Raw genomic sequence first — 12,463 nt, 5'->3', positions numbered from 1 at the left:
GACAATCTCCTGCTGCGCCAGAGGATCATGGACGTAGACGCCGTGAGTAAAACTTCTTCCACGACGTCGTTGGTTTCGAAATGAGCGAGTTTTTTTTCCGTCGCCGTGCAGGAGCGTGACACGGAGAGGCAGCGTGTCGACGAGCTGCTGGAGATGAACATCAGCCTGGAGGCCGACCTGAGGCGAAGCAGCAGAGCTCGCCATCCCGGCGGAGCCCGGCTCTTCCTGTCGGAGGCGGAGTCTGACGACGAGCTGAGAGATTTGATTGGTCAGAGCCTCGACGAGCCTCTTCGTTTAGGACACTTTGATTAACCGATAAGAGAGAAAACTTGTGATCGGTTCTGTCGTTCATCCTTGTAAAAGTTCATTCGTTGTCGTAGATCAAAAGCCGCTGAGCGTGGAGGTGAGCGAGGCTTCCACGCTGAGGCTGCTGGGAGCAGAGCAGGAGAACGCCGAGCTGAGGAGACGTTTGGAGGAGCTGCAGGACCAGCAGGAGGTCAGGGTTGGAAAAGAAAATCTTTTATCAGCATCTCATTAAAGGTCTTATTTCAGTGCGATAGCTAAACAATTATGATAATTAAAAAAGTAATTCAGAATATGATTTCAAATGACTCTTGTTTATCTTATTTCATTTTTTAATTAAAAAAATCAGATGTTGTATTTACCACACCGACTTCTAACAGTATTATTATTGCTTTAATTATTATTATATAACAACTCCAAAATAATAAAAACAAAAATCATAAAAATATGACGTATATTTTTTTGCCATTCATATACACTAGATAGAAATATACTGTATATTTTAATCTAAACCCGCTGATAACTATATTTTCCTTACTTATTTAAGAGTTGTAATTTCTTTTACAATAATTTTGCTTGTACTAGTAAATTATTTAGAATATTCAAGTCTGTTGTTTTATGTCTTTAAAAAATGTGACACCTTAAACAAACACAGTGGTGTACACATCGTTTTAAATGGTTATTTAATGGTTTGTATTTCAATAAAGTGAGTATAAGGTAAATTAATTAGATTTAAATATTCACAGCGTTTGTCCATTTTTGTGTCGTAATTAAACTTCCAGCCACTAGATGGCTGATGTTTGGACATATTTTGGTTTGAAAACAAATGAAAGCAGTTACGACCTCATCAAGAGTCATGTGGTCTGTAAATACTACAACACCATAGTCAAGTACTCAACAATACTACACATATATACTTTTTATTCCACTATCACAACACCAGAGTCAAGTACTCGACAATACTACACATATATCCTTGTTACTACACTATCACAACACCAGAGTCAAGTAATGGACAATACTACACATCTATCCTTGTTACTACACTATCACAACACCAGAGTCAAGTACTGGACAATACTACACATATATACTTGTTATTCCACTATAACAACACCAGAGTCAAGTACTGGACAATACTACACATATATACTTGTTACTACACTATCACAACACCAGAGTCAAGGACTCGACAATACTACACATATATCCTTGTTACTACACTATCACAACACCAGAGTCAAGTACTGGACAATACTACACATATATACTTGTTATTCCACTATCACAACACCAGAGTCAAGTAATGGACAATACTACACATCTATCCTTGTTACTACACTATCACAACACCAGAGTCAAGGACTCGACAATACTACACATATATACTTGTTACTACACTATCACAACCACAGAGTCAAGTACTCGACAATACTACACATATATACTTGTTACTACACTATCACAACACCAGAGTCAAGTACTCGACAATACTACACATATATACTTGTTACTACACTATCACAACACCAGAGTCAAGTACTCGACAGTACTACACAAATATGTCCTTTTTAACGCATGGTTATGTCTTATAATTGTATTTTCTTTTTTTTTTTATATCTTTCCTCACATTACTTACCAATATATTTAAATTTTTGCACATCATTTCAGATGATAAATAAACGAGCAGAGCTCACTTACCGAACTAACTATATGCATATGATTAACCTTTTCCCGCCTCATCCTCCTTTTTTTCACCACATTTCATCAGCATTGAAAATATTTCTTCCTGAAACACGTTCCTTTCTCAATGATCTCTTACATAGAAGTTGTTTAAGGCTAGATAACATGTCAAAATGGCCGCCGCATCGAAAGCAAATCCTTAAACGTGTGATTTAAGTGTTGACGAAACCGAAGGGAGACGCAGAAGCCGAAGGAGTTAACTCTCGTCTTCTCTCGCTGCAGGTGGATTCGCCTGATGCAAGCGCCTCCCCGGAGACGGAGCATCTGAACTCGGCGAGCGAGGTGAGCGAAGAGAAAAAGTTCACAGGAGGAAGTTTAGTGGGCGACGAGACGCTTCTTTAAAAAGACACAAGGTTAAATGATGCAAGCAGCAACAGTGGGTTACAGTTATTATGGAGCCCCGAGTTGTTGTCATCCTTTGATGAGACTCGTCTGTTTCCACGACTTCAGCTTGGAAAGTGCTTGAAAAATATGAGGAAAAATGGTTTTAAGTTGACGTCTCATACATCTACGTGGTTATCGGTGTGAAGGCGTGAAGGTTACAGTTTTTCTTCTCTGTTTTCATGATGATTGACGCTTTATTTAAGCATGACCGGCTCCTTTACATTCATCTGCCTCATGCAAGGTTTTATCTCGTCCCTCCCTCACGTCCCAGTTCATTCCTAAATCAAAAACTTAAGAGGTGCCTTCGGATTGAGTTCAGGAATTTCTTTCCTCCTACGAACCAAAAACAGCAAAAAAAAAAACCCTGGTTGCGTAAAAATCACTGCACGAAATATAAGAAAAAAATAGATATCTTTATTTATAAAAACCTTAATCTGGCAGTAAGTGTGTGTCTTAATTTCTTAACCCTTGCGTTATCTCAGGGTCAAGTTGACCCGAAGGCCCGAAAACAAATGTGTTTGTGGTATCCCTTTTGTTGTCTCTGGGTCAAGATGAACGGCCTCCACCACTGCCATATTTATCTATTAAAACCCGGGGAGGTCGTTCTTCGGGTCACATTGACCCTAAGATAAGGCAAGGGTTAAAGACTCCCCAAATGCTCAAAAAAAATCCATCATCTTAGATTGATAGATAGATGGATGGATGGATGGATAGATGGACGGATGGATGGATAGATGGACGGATGGATGGATGGATGGATGGATGGATGGATGGATGGATGGATGGATGGATGGATGGATGGATGGATGGATGGATGGATGGATGGATGGATGGATGGATGGATGGATGGATGGATGGATGGATGGATGGATGGATGGATGGATGGATGGATGGATGGATGGATGGATGGATGGATGGATGGATGGATGGATGGATGATGGATGAGGGATGATGGATGGATGGATGGATGGATGATGGATGAGGGATGATTGATGGATTAATGGATGGTTGGATGGATGAATGAATGTATGGATGGATGGATGGATGGATGGATGGATGGATGGATGGATGGATGGATGGATGGATGGATGGATGGATGGATGGATGGATGGATGGATGGATGGATGGATGGATGGATGGATGGATGGATGGATGGGTGGATGGATGGATGGATGGATGATGGATGGATGGATGATGGATGGATGGATGATGGATGGATGGATGGATGGATGGATGGATGGATGGATGGATGGATGGATGGATGACAGACAGACAGACAGACAGACAGACAGACAGACAGACAGACAGACAGACAGATAGATAAAATAATGAAATGATGGATGGATGACAGATTCATATGTATATTGTTTATTTATAAATATATCCATCAATTTCACTTAATTGTGTTTTTCACTCCTTTTCTCTTCTTCGTTCCCGAGACACTCACTTATTTTGACATGTTGTTGAAAAACCGGGAAAGAATCTCAAAAACAAAGTCATTTATTTAACAGCTCAGGGAGTTTATATTTGTTCAGGTATTTTAATATTTCACATGATATATCAAGACAAACATAAAAGTTCAATATTCTGATAATTCTTCGAAGTAAGACGTCTTTTTTCCTGACAGACATTAGATTTTTGGGTGAAATTGACTTTTTGAAATAAAATCTATCTCGACCGGATTGTAAAATACAATCAAAAGATGTAAAATAAAAGCAAAAAAACACGTTAAACACTCACAGACTCCAGCCGTGATTTTTGCACATAATCTTATTCAATTGTTATGAAGACCAAAAAAATGCTAGTTTTACATTATTGGACAAAATCCTTCAGACAATCGTTATTTAATAGTTATTTTGATTGTCTTTGTTTCGAAATGCATGATGGGTAACATTCTTTTTTTGCTACGGTTAAAAAAAAAAGAATCAGATGTCGTTTATTTTACAGTTGAGAGCACCTTCCTCTCCTATTATGGTCTGTCAGTGACCCTGGGTGCAGAGAGACCCTTTTGTGTTACCTTTTTATTTTCGTCTGGTTCATTTCAGTTGGAAAACTTGAAGAACGAAAACGCCACCTTGAAGGAGCGTCTGACACAGCTGGTCGCTAAACTGCAAAACCCCGAAGAGAAAGAGGTGGACGAGAGAGTAATCGAAGAAGTGGAGGCGCCGATTGGGGAAGGCGGCCCCCCGGGGTCCGGATCCTGCAGAGAAGAAGGCGAAGGAACCGCCAGGAAAGCGGATCGGAGAGAAGGGAGGGAAGAAGTCGTGGGCTCGCTCAGAGAGTCCGGGGTCGGGGAGGAGAGACTCCACGTGAGGGGTTGGAAAGAAGAGAGGTGTGACATCAAGTCCAAGAGAAGAGGGGAGGCCGAAGGAGGGCGGAAAGATAAGGAAAGAGAGCAGGAAGTGGCAGACCTTCTAGAAAAGCAGACAGAAAGTACCAAACGAGTATCAGATGGAGGTCAAGTCGCTCTTCAGCTCCAGAAGGCGGAGGAGGAGGCGGATCGACAGTCGCTGGTGGCCCAGGATCTGCGCTTCAAGCTGGCGGAGCAGAGCAAGAGGACCTGGGAGGCCGAGCAGAAGCTGGTCCTGCTGCAGACGGAGGTCCAGCACCTGAGGAGGACAGCGGAGGGTCTCGCCGAGGCCCGAAGGCAGATCGAGGCATGTTCTGGTGGATCCTTCCTTCAAGCTACAAAAAACCAACGTTCTTTTTGTCTTTCCTGCAGGTCCTGCAGTCGGAAGGTCTGGGGATGGAGGAGGAACTCTGTCGCCTGCGCAGCCAAGAGGAGCTTCACAGGATCCAGACCACGGTCATCGCCACGCTGGAGGGCGAGCGAGCAGGGCTGGAGAGAGAGCGAGACACCCTCCGGGGCTCGGTGGACGCTCTTCGCTCGACACAACGCAAGGTTGGACACGGATTTAAGTCGATTCAAAACTGTCAAATCCTTCAAAGACGTCTCGACTTGACAGTAAATACTAAATAAGACAAAAGAGAAACAGATTGCAGTAAAAGCGGTGAGGAAAAACTTCTTCTGAAACAGGTAGAAAACTTGAGTGGTAACCAGAGTGTACCATCAGTATGAGTATGAAGTACACAGTTGAAGTACAAGTACCAGTATCAGTATGAAGTACAATTTGAGGTACAAGTTATATCAGTATGAAGTACAATTTGAAGTACAAGTTATATCAGTGTGAAGTGCAAAGTTGAAGTACAAGTTATATCAGCATGAAGTACAAAGTTGAAGTACACGTTATATCAGTATGAAGTACAATTTGAAGTACAAGTTATATCAGTATGAAGTACAACATTGAAGTACACGTTATATCAGTATGAAGTACAAATATGAAGTACAAGTATCAGTATGAAGTACAAAGTTGAAGTACAAGTAATATCTGTATGAAGTACAAAGTTGAAGTACACGTTATTCAGTATCAAGTACAACATTGAAGTACACGTTATATCAGTATGAAGTACAACATTGAAGTACACGTTATATCAGTATGAAGTACAAAGTTGAAGTACAAGTTATATCAGTATGAAGTACAAAGTTGAAGTACAAGTTATATCAGTATGAAGTACAAAGTTGAAGTACAAGTATCAGTATGAAGTACAAAGTTGAAGTACAAGTTATATCAGTATGAAGTACAAAGTTGAAGTACAAGTTATATCAGTATGAAGTACAAAGTTGAAGTAGAAAGTTATATCAGTATGAAGTACAGAAAACTTGAGTAGAACCAGACTGAGTGGGTAGAAAGAGAAGGGAAGTGAGGGATAGGAATCAGGGCGAGAAAAGAGTTGAAAAGGGCACTTCAAGTCAAGTGGAGATGGAGAGGAAAAGTGTGAGTAAGTAGTGATGGTTTGATGAAGCTTCATGAAACACTGTCATTATTTTCAGAGTCCACTAGATGGCGTTCTCTGCGCTATTTCCCTCTGTTTTGAACAACTGTTCTAATGAAACATCATTTTTAAACTGATGGCGCCACCTACTGACCTCTAAACAACATGACACTGTTTCATGAAGCTTCAGCCGCCCGTCACTAGTAGTACGTGCTGTCAAGGTCATAAATTATATGTCTATGTTGTGATGGGTTGGAGTATGAAGTACACAGTTGAAGTACAAGTATCAGTATCAGTATGAAGTACAATTTGAAGTACAAGTATCAGTATCAGTATGAAGTACAATTTGAAGTACAAGTTATATCAGTATGAAGTGCAAAGTTGAAGTACAAGTTATATCAGTATGAAGTACAAAGTTGAAGTACACGTTATATCAGTATGAAGTACAATTTGAAGTACAAGTTATATCAGTATGAAGTACAAAGTTGAAGTACACGTTATATCAGTATCAAGTACAACATTGAAGTACACGTTATATCAGTATCAAGTACAAATATGAAGTACAAGTATCAGTATGAAGTACAAAGTTGAAGTACAAGTATATCTGTATGAAGTACAAAGTTGAAGTACACATTATTCAGTATCAAGTACAACATTGAAGTACACGTTATATCAGTATGAAGTACAAAGTTGAAGTACAAGTATCAGTATGAAGTACAAAGTTGAAGTACAAGTTATATCAGTATGAAGTACAAAGTTGAAGTACACATATCAGTATGAAGTACAAAGTTGAAGTACAAGTTATATCAGTATGAAGTACAAAGTTGAAGTACAAGTTATATCAGTATGAAGTACAAAGTTGAAGTAGAAGTTATATCAGTATGAAGTACAATTTGAAGTAGAAGTTATATCAGTATGAAGTACAATTTGAAGTACAAGTTATATCAGTATGCAGTACAAAGTTATATCAGTATGAAGTACAGAAAACTTGAGTAGAACCAGACTGAGTGGGTGGAAAGAGAAGGAAAGTGAGGGATAGGAATCAGGGCGAGAAAAGAGTTGAAAAGGGCACTTCAAGTCAAGTGGAGATGGAGAGGAAAAGTGTTAGTAAGTAGTGATGGTTTGATGAAGCTTCATGAAACACTGTCATTATTTTCAGAGTCCACTAGATGGCGTTCTCTGCGCTATTTCCCTCTGTTTTGAACAACTGTTCTAATGAAACATCATTTTTAAACTGATGGCGCCACCTACTGACCTCTAAACAACATGACACTGTTTCATGAAGCTTCAGCCGCCCGTCACTCGTAGTACGTGCTGTCAAGGTCATTAATTATACGTATGTTGCGATGGGTTGGCTGGGCGGCAAAGCACCAAGAGAGCTGTTCAGGTTCAGCGTTACTGAGAAGGTTGTTGAGAGAGGATGGCACCTAGTATGCAATGTGTTTAAATAAATATTGTTCCATAAATTAAAAATGGTGATTACTTTGCAGATTTTTTTTTACTATATTTTGGAGTTTTGTTAAAAAATACTCCAAAAACAAAATACTTGTTATGATGGTGGGAAAGTATCGGAAAAAGAACAACATTATTTCCAGCTTTAGTTCCATATTCAGCTCTTGTTGGGGCTCACGGAGTCGGGGTGTGTTTGGTCTGCATCTGCTGGAGCTGCAGGACGGTAGATTATGATGGAGGACACCTTGGTTTCATTTAAGGTAATTACTCTGAGCTAAGTCGTTGGATGCACTTTGTATGCAAATGCCACTAATTATTGACTAATCAGGTGTAATCGGCTGAAGCTACAGCAGGAGCTGCCAGATGTGTGGCTGCGCTGGTCGGACAATAGTCACTCGTCAGCTGATACGTTTTCTTAAGACATCGTGTAGATTTAAGATGTATTTATTTTTGTAGTAAATGATTCATAACTATCATTAATATTCATTGCCACTAATCATTTGCTTCAAATAAATAAACTAAGAATAATATCATATTCTTATGGTATTCTTAAGTTATATCAGTATGAAGTACAATTTGAAGTAAAGGTTATATCAGTATGAAGTACAAAGTTGAAGTACAAGTTATATCAGTATGAAGTACAAAGTTGAAGTACAAGTATCAGTATCAGTATGAAGTACACAGTTGAAGTACAAGTATCAGTATCAGTATGAAGTACAATTTGAAGTACAAGTTATATTAGTATGAAGTACAATTTGAAGTACAAGTTATATCAGTATGAAGTACAAAGTTGAAGTACAAGTTATATCAGTATAAGGTACAAAGTTGAAGTACAAGTATCAGTATCAGTATGAAGTACACAGTTGAAGTACAAGTATCAGTATCAGTATGAAGTACAATTTGAAGTACAAGTTATATTAGTATGAAGTACAATTTGAAGTACAAGTTATACCAGTATGAAGTACAATTTGAAGTACAACTTATATCAGTTTAAAGTAAAAAGTTGAAGTACAAGTTATATCAGTATGAAGTACAAAGTTGAAGTAGAAGTATCAGTATCAGTATGAAGTACAAAGTTGAAGTACAAGTTATATCAGTATGAAGTACAAAGTTGAAGTACAAATTATATCAGTATGAAGTACAATTTGAAGTACAAGTTATATCAGTTTGAAGCACAATTTGAAGTACAAGTTACATCAGTATGAAGTACAAAGTTGAAGTACAAGTTATATCAGTATGAAGTACAAGTTGAGCAGAAGTTAAATGACCCTCTACATGCGACATCAGGAAATATTGTATTTTGATTTTTGGTATTTAAATACTGTATTTAGATAATGTTTTTTTGAATTATTGGAATTATATATATATCAAACTTCATTCTGTTAAAAAAAAGGAAAATATTCGATTTTTAAAATTCTATAATTATTGAACATTTCAATGTAGAAACTATTAAATGAAATAATTTAGTAAAAAATGAATAAATAAAAGTAAAATCAATATTCTGTCTGATGTCATTCAATGCTGAGTCTTTCTTCTGGCTCCTCCAGAGCGAGCAGCTGGATCTGACCATCCAGGCTCTCAAGGCCGAGACGGAGCGTCAGGCTCGCAGCCTGGAGACGTCGTGTCGCCGCGAGGAAGCGCTGGAGTCGGAGCTTCGAGAAGCCACGGCCGAGGCCCAGTCTCTGGCCCGGGCTCGAGACCAGGCTCTCCTGGAGGCCTCGCGCCTGGAGCAGGAGAAGGACACGTGTCAGGCGGAGCTGGACGTCCAGAGGAAGGAGGGCAGGCAGCGAGACCGGGAGGCCGCCCGGCTGAGGCAGCAGCTGGAGAGCACCGCCTCGGCTCTGGAGAACAGCAACCAGAGAGCCCGGCTGCTGGACTCCGAGCACAGGTGCGTCGAAACTCAGCTTAACCTCCATCATGAGGAGCTGCTCTTAACGTCGAACTGCTTCTGACCCGTCCAGATGTGTGAACCAGCAACTGTCCGAGTCCAAGGAGGTCTGCGGGCGTCTGCAGGACCTGCAGGAGGAGATGGTTTCTCAAGCGGCGGTCGTGGAGGAGAAGAAACAGCAGCTGGAGCAGCAGCTCGTAGACGCACAGGCCGAGATCAACGCTCTCGCCGAGGTGTGTGTCTCCAGGTTTATAAGTGTTGATGCGGGTGATAAATAAATGTGCCGTTATCTTGTGATATTACTGGGATTTTAAGATTTATGTTGGATAAATATACTCGTTTTTTTATTGATGATAAAAAATATAATATTGAATCACATTTTACAAATTACAAACATTGAATTGTTTTATTTAAATATTTTTTAATTATAATAATAATTAATGAATAATTAATAATAATAAAAAAAAGTTCTGTAACCAAAGGTTAACATGGTTTTTATTGTATCATTGAACTTGAAAAATTAATATTTTCAAACGTATTATTCACAGTTTGATATTCTACTTCCAATAATTTCAAAAACACATTTTCCAAATTCAATATATATATTTTAATTTGTAACCTTTTTAATTCAATATACAAATGTTTTCATAATTGTGCCACTAGACCAGAGCTTTGTCTCAAATCACATATAGTAGTATAGTATCAGGATAGTGTATGTACTAACTAGTAACTAATCCTCCACAGATAGTATGTCTCAAACCAAACACTAACTACGCACTAACAGGAAATGAGGCGACAGCTTCTTCTTCTACTTCTATTTAATGATGATTTCAACCAGCTGTAGGAACACTATCGCCACCTGCTGGCAGCACGTTTTTGCTTGGATCAAGAAATATGAGAAACTAAATGTACTAGTGCAAAAATATGACATGAAAAACCTCGATATAAAGATGAAATATTAACCGTGTGTCGCTCTCAACGTTTTCTCTTGACGCCTCCATTTGAGCGTCAACGTCACTAAGATGGCCGTCGTTTAGGGTAGAAAGTGTCCATCGATCCTTACTCAGTTTTTTGGGCTTTTTAGTGTCAATTTCGTGTGCATGGTGCACTAGATTTGGCATACTAACAGTTGAGACGCACTTATGCACTAAAAATACTAAGTTTAAGTACACAAGTATGCGATTTGAGACACAGCTCAGTACTTGATGAATTGACCTGATAGTCCTTCTGATCATCTGGTATTTTTCTGGTGAATACAAAATATTCTTTATAAATGTTAAACTACTATATAGTATTAGTATAGTATTATAGTAGTACTTCCATAGTATATTTCCTGGTACAGTAGCATGACAACGTGTCAAACTAATTTCATGTGGCCGACAAATTGTTTGACCAGAAGTAGATTACGAGTCGTGTTGATATGGTGACTGATAAAACATGATCTAAGATAAGGAACAAACCATGGATGTCAACAATTACACAGAGACGTCCAATAAGAGTAAACTTGATGTTTTAAATAAGGACATTTTATGGAATGATGACAAAAACGAAGATAATTAAGGCATTTAAACCCCCAAAAAATGAGTGATTGGTCGCTACAATACTGAAATTCAATTCCATATCCGTATCTACAGCTGGCATTTGTTGACTGGGCGGCAAAGCATGGGAGCTCTTCAGGGCCTCTGTAACTGAGAGGGAAGGTACCTCATATGCAATGTTGAGTTTTCTTACATTTTTGTTAAGTAAATGTTGTAAATCTAATATCAGTATCTATAAGTGGTAAAGAAAATGGTTACGACTTTTTTTTTAATGCTTCAGGCTTTCAGCAATAAACGACCGTAACGACAATCACACTTCCTGTTGGTTCATCTACATTTCATTCGGCCCGCGACCTCCTGCGATTAATTTTAACTCCCCTGAATTAAAGAAAATGATGAGATTGTAAATCATCCTCCGCTCTGTGCCAAACCTCCCACCGTTCAGTCTGGAAGTCACATCTTCTGTCAATTTATTCTTTCCCGTCTTGGAGTCGTGACGGCTCTCGATCAAACCCGACAACCCGTGATTTATTACGTCTCTCTGCTCTTTTTTATCAGGACTTATCCGCCGAAAGGGCCCGTTCTCGACGCCTGTCGACTCGAGTGGAACATCTGGGTCAGAAGCTAGGAGAAGCCGACGCCGAGCTGAAGGAGGCGACAGACTCTCTCCGGCAGTCGGAGCAGCAGAGAGCGGAGCGTCTCCACGGGAGCCTCGACGGTGGAAGCTTGTTAAAATCAACCTCTGACTGCTTAAATAAAGCAGATATTTGCACGGAGGCGTCACCTGCTGATTCGCCGTGCCGAGAAGACAAAGTTCAAGATCCCTCAGCTGCCGGTGATCCCGGCGCCGCCGCCGAGAGGCGCCTGGCGGAGCTGGAGAAGGAGGTTGGTAACGTTGGCTTCTTCTTGAGCAGTTAGACCTTTAGATTTAATTTAGGAGACGCCTGTGTTCTCCTTGAGTGTGGTGATCTTTACGACGTGCGGGATTCTAGCTTGGAGGGATTGCTTGACGACTGTGAGCTCGTCCGCCTCCGCCGGCTCATGACTGTTTTATCTCCAGAACTACAGATTTATCTCCGCTCATCAGTTTTATAATGTCACATTCCTCACCTGCTCTCGCGCTTTATTTCCTACCGCAACACACTCGGAAACACAAAACCAATGAATAACTTGAAGGGAAATGAAAACCACCAGGTTCCCGCCTGGTGAGGTGATAGAAAGAAAACACACAAAATAAATGCATTTTTTTGGAAGGAATATGTCTGGATTACCATCTGGATCCACAAATATTTTGGAGGATTTGTCTGTGTGTCTTGTGCGA

The 12,463-nt window shown here is 39.8% G+C and overlaps 1 protein-coding gene across 1 annotated transcript in view; it reads left to right on the top strand.

Moving 5' to 3' along the window:
• The window catches only part of ccdc88b (coiled-coil and HOOK domain protein 88B), an 84,295-nt gene that overhangs the window by 30,717 nt on the left and 41,115 nt on the right, over positions 1–12,463 (top strand). The window contains exons 11-19 of the mRNA XM_087798455.1: positions 1–42; positions 112–268; positions 381–496; positions 2,269–2,328; positions 4,476–5,087; positions 5,153–5,332; positions 9,264–9,604; positions 9,678–9,837; positions 11,701–12,027. The exon at positions 1–42 is cut by the window's left edge and continues 105 nt beyond it. Of these exons, the coding sequence (XP_087654581.1) occupies positions 1–42; positions 112–268; positions 381–496; positions 2,269–2,328; positions 4,476–5,087; positions 5,153–5,332; positions 9,264–9,604; positions 9,678–9,837; positions 11,701–12,027 (1,995 nt within the window). The remainder of the gene's footprint in view (positions 43–111; positions 269–380; positions 497–2,268; positions 2,329–4,475; positions 5,088–5,152; positions 5,333–9,263; positions 9,605–9,677; positions 9,838–11,700; positions 12,028–12,463) is intronic.

This window comes from Callionymus lyra, chromosome 9 (assembly GCF_982586985.1).
Source record: "Callionymus lyra chromosome 9, fCalLyr1.hap1.1, whole genome shotgun sequence".
NCBI lineage: Eukaryota > Metazoa > Chordata > Actinopteri > Syngnathiformes > Callionymidae > Callionymus > Callionymus lyra.
This window is presented reverse-complemented; position numbering and strand designations above follow the sequence as displayed.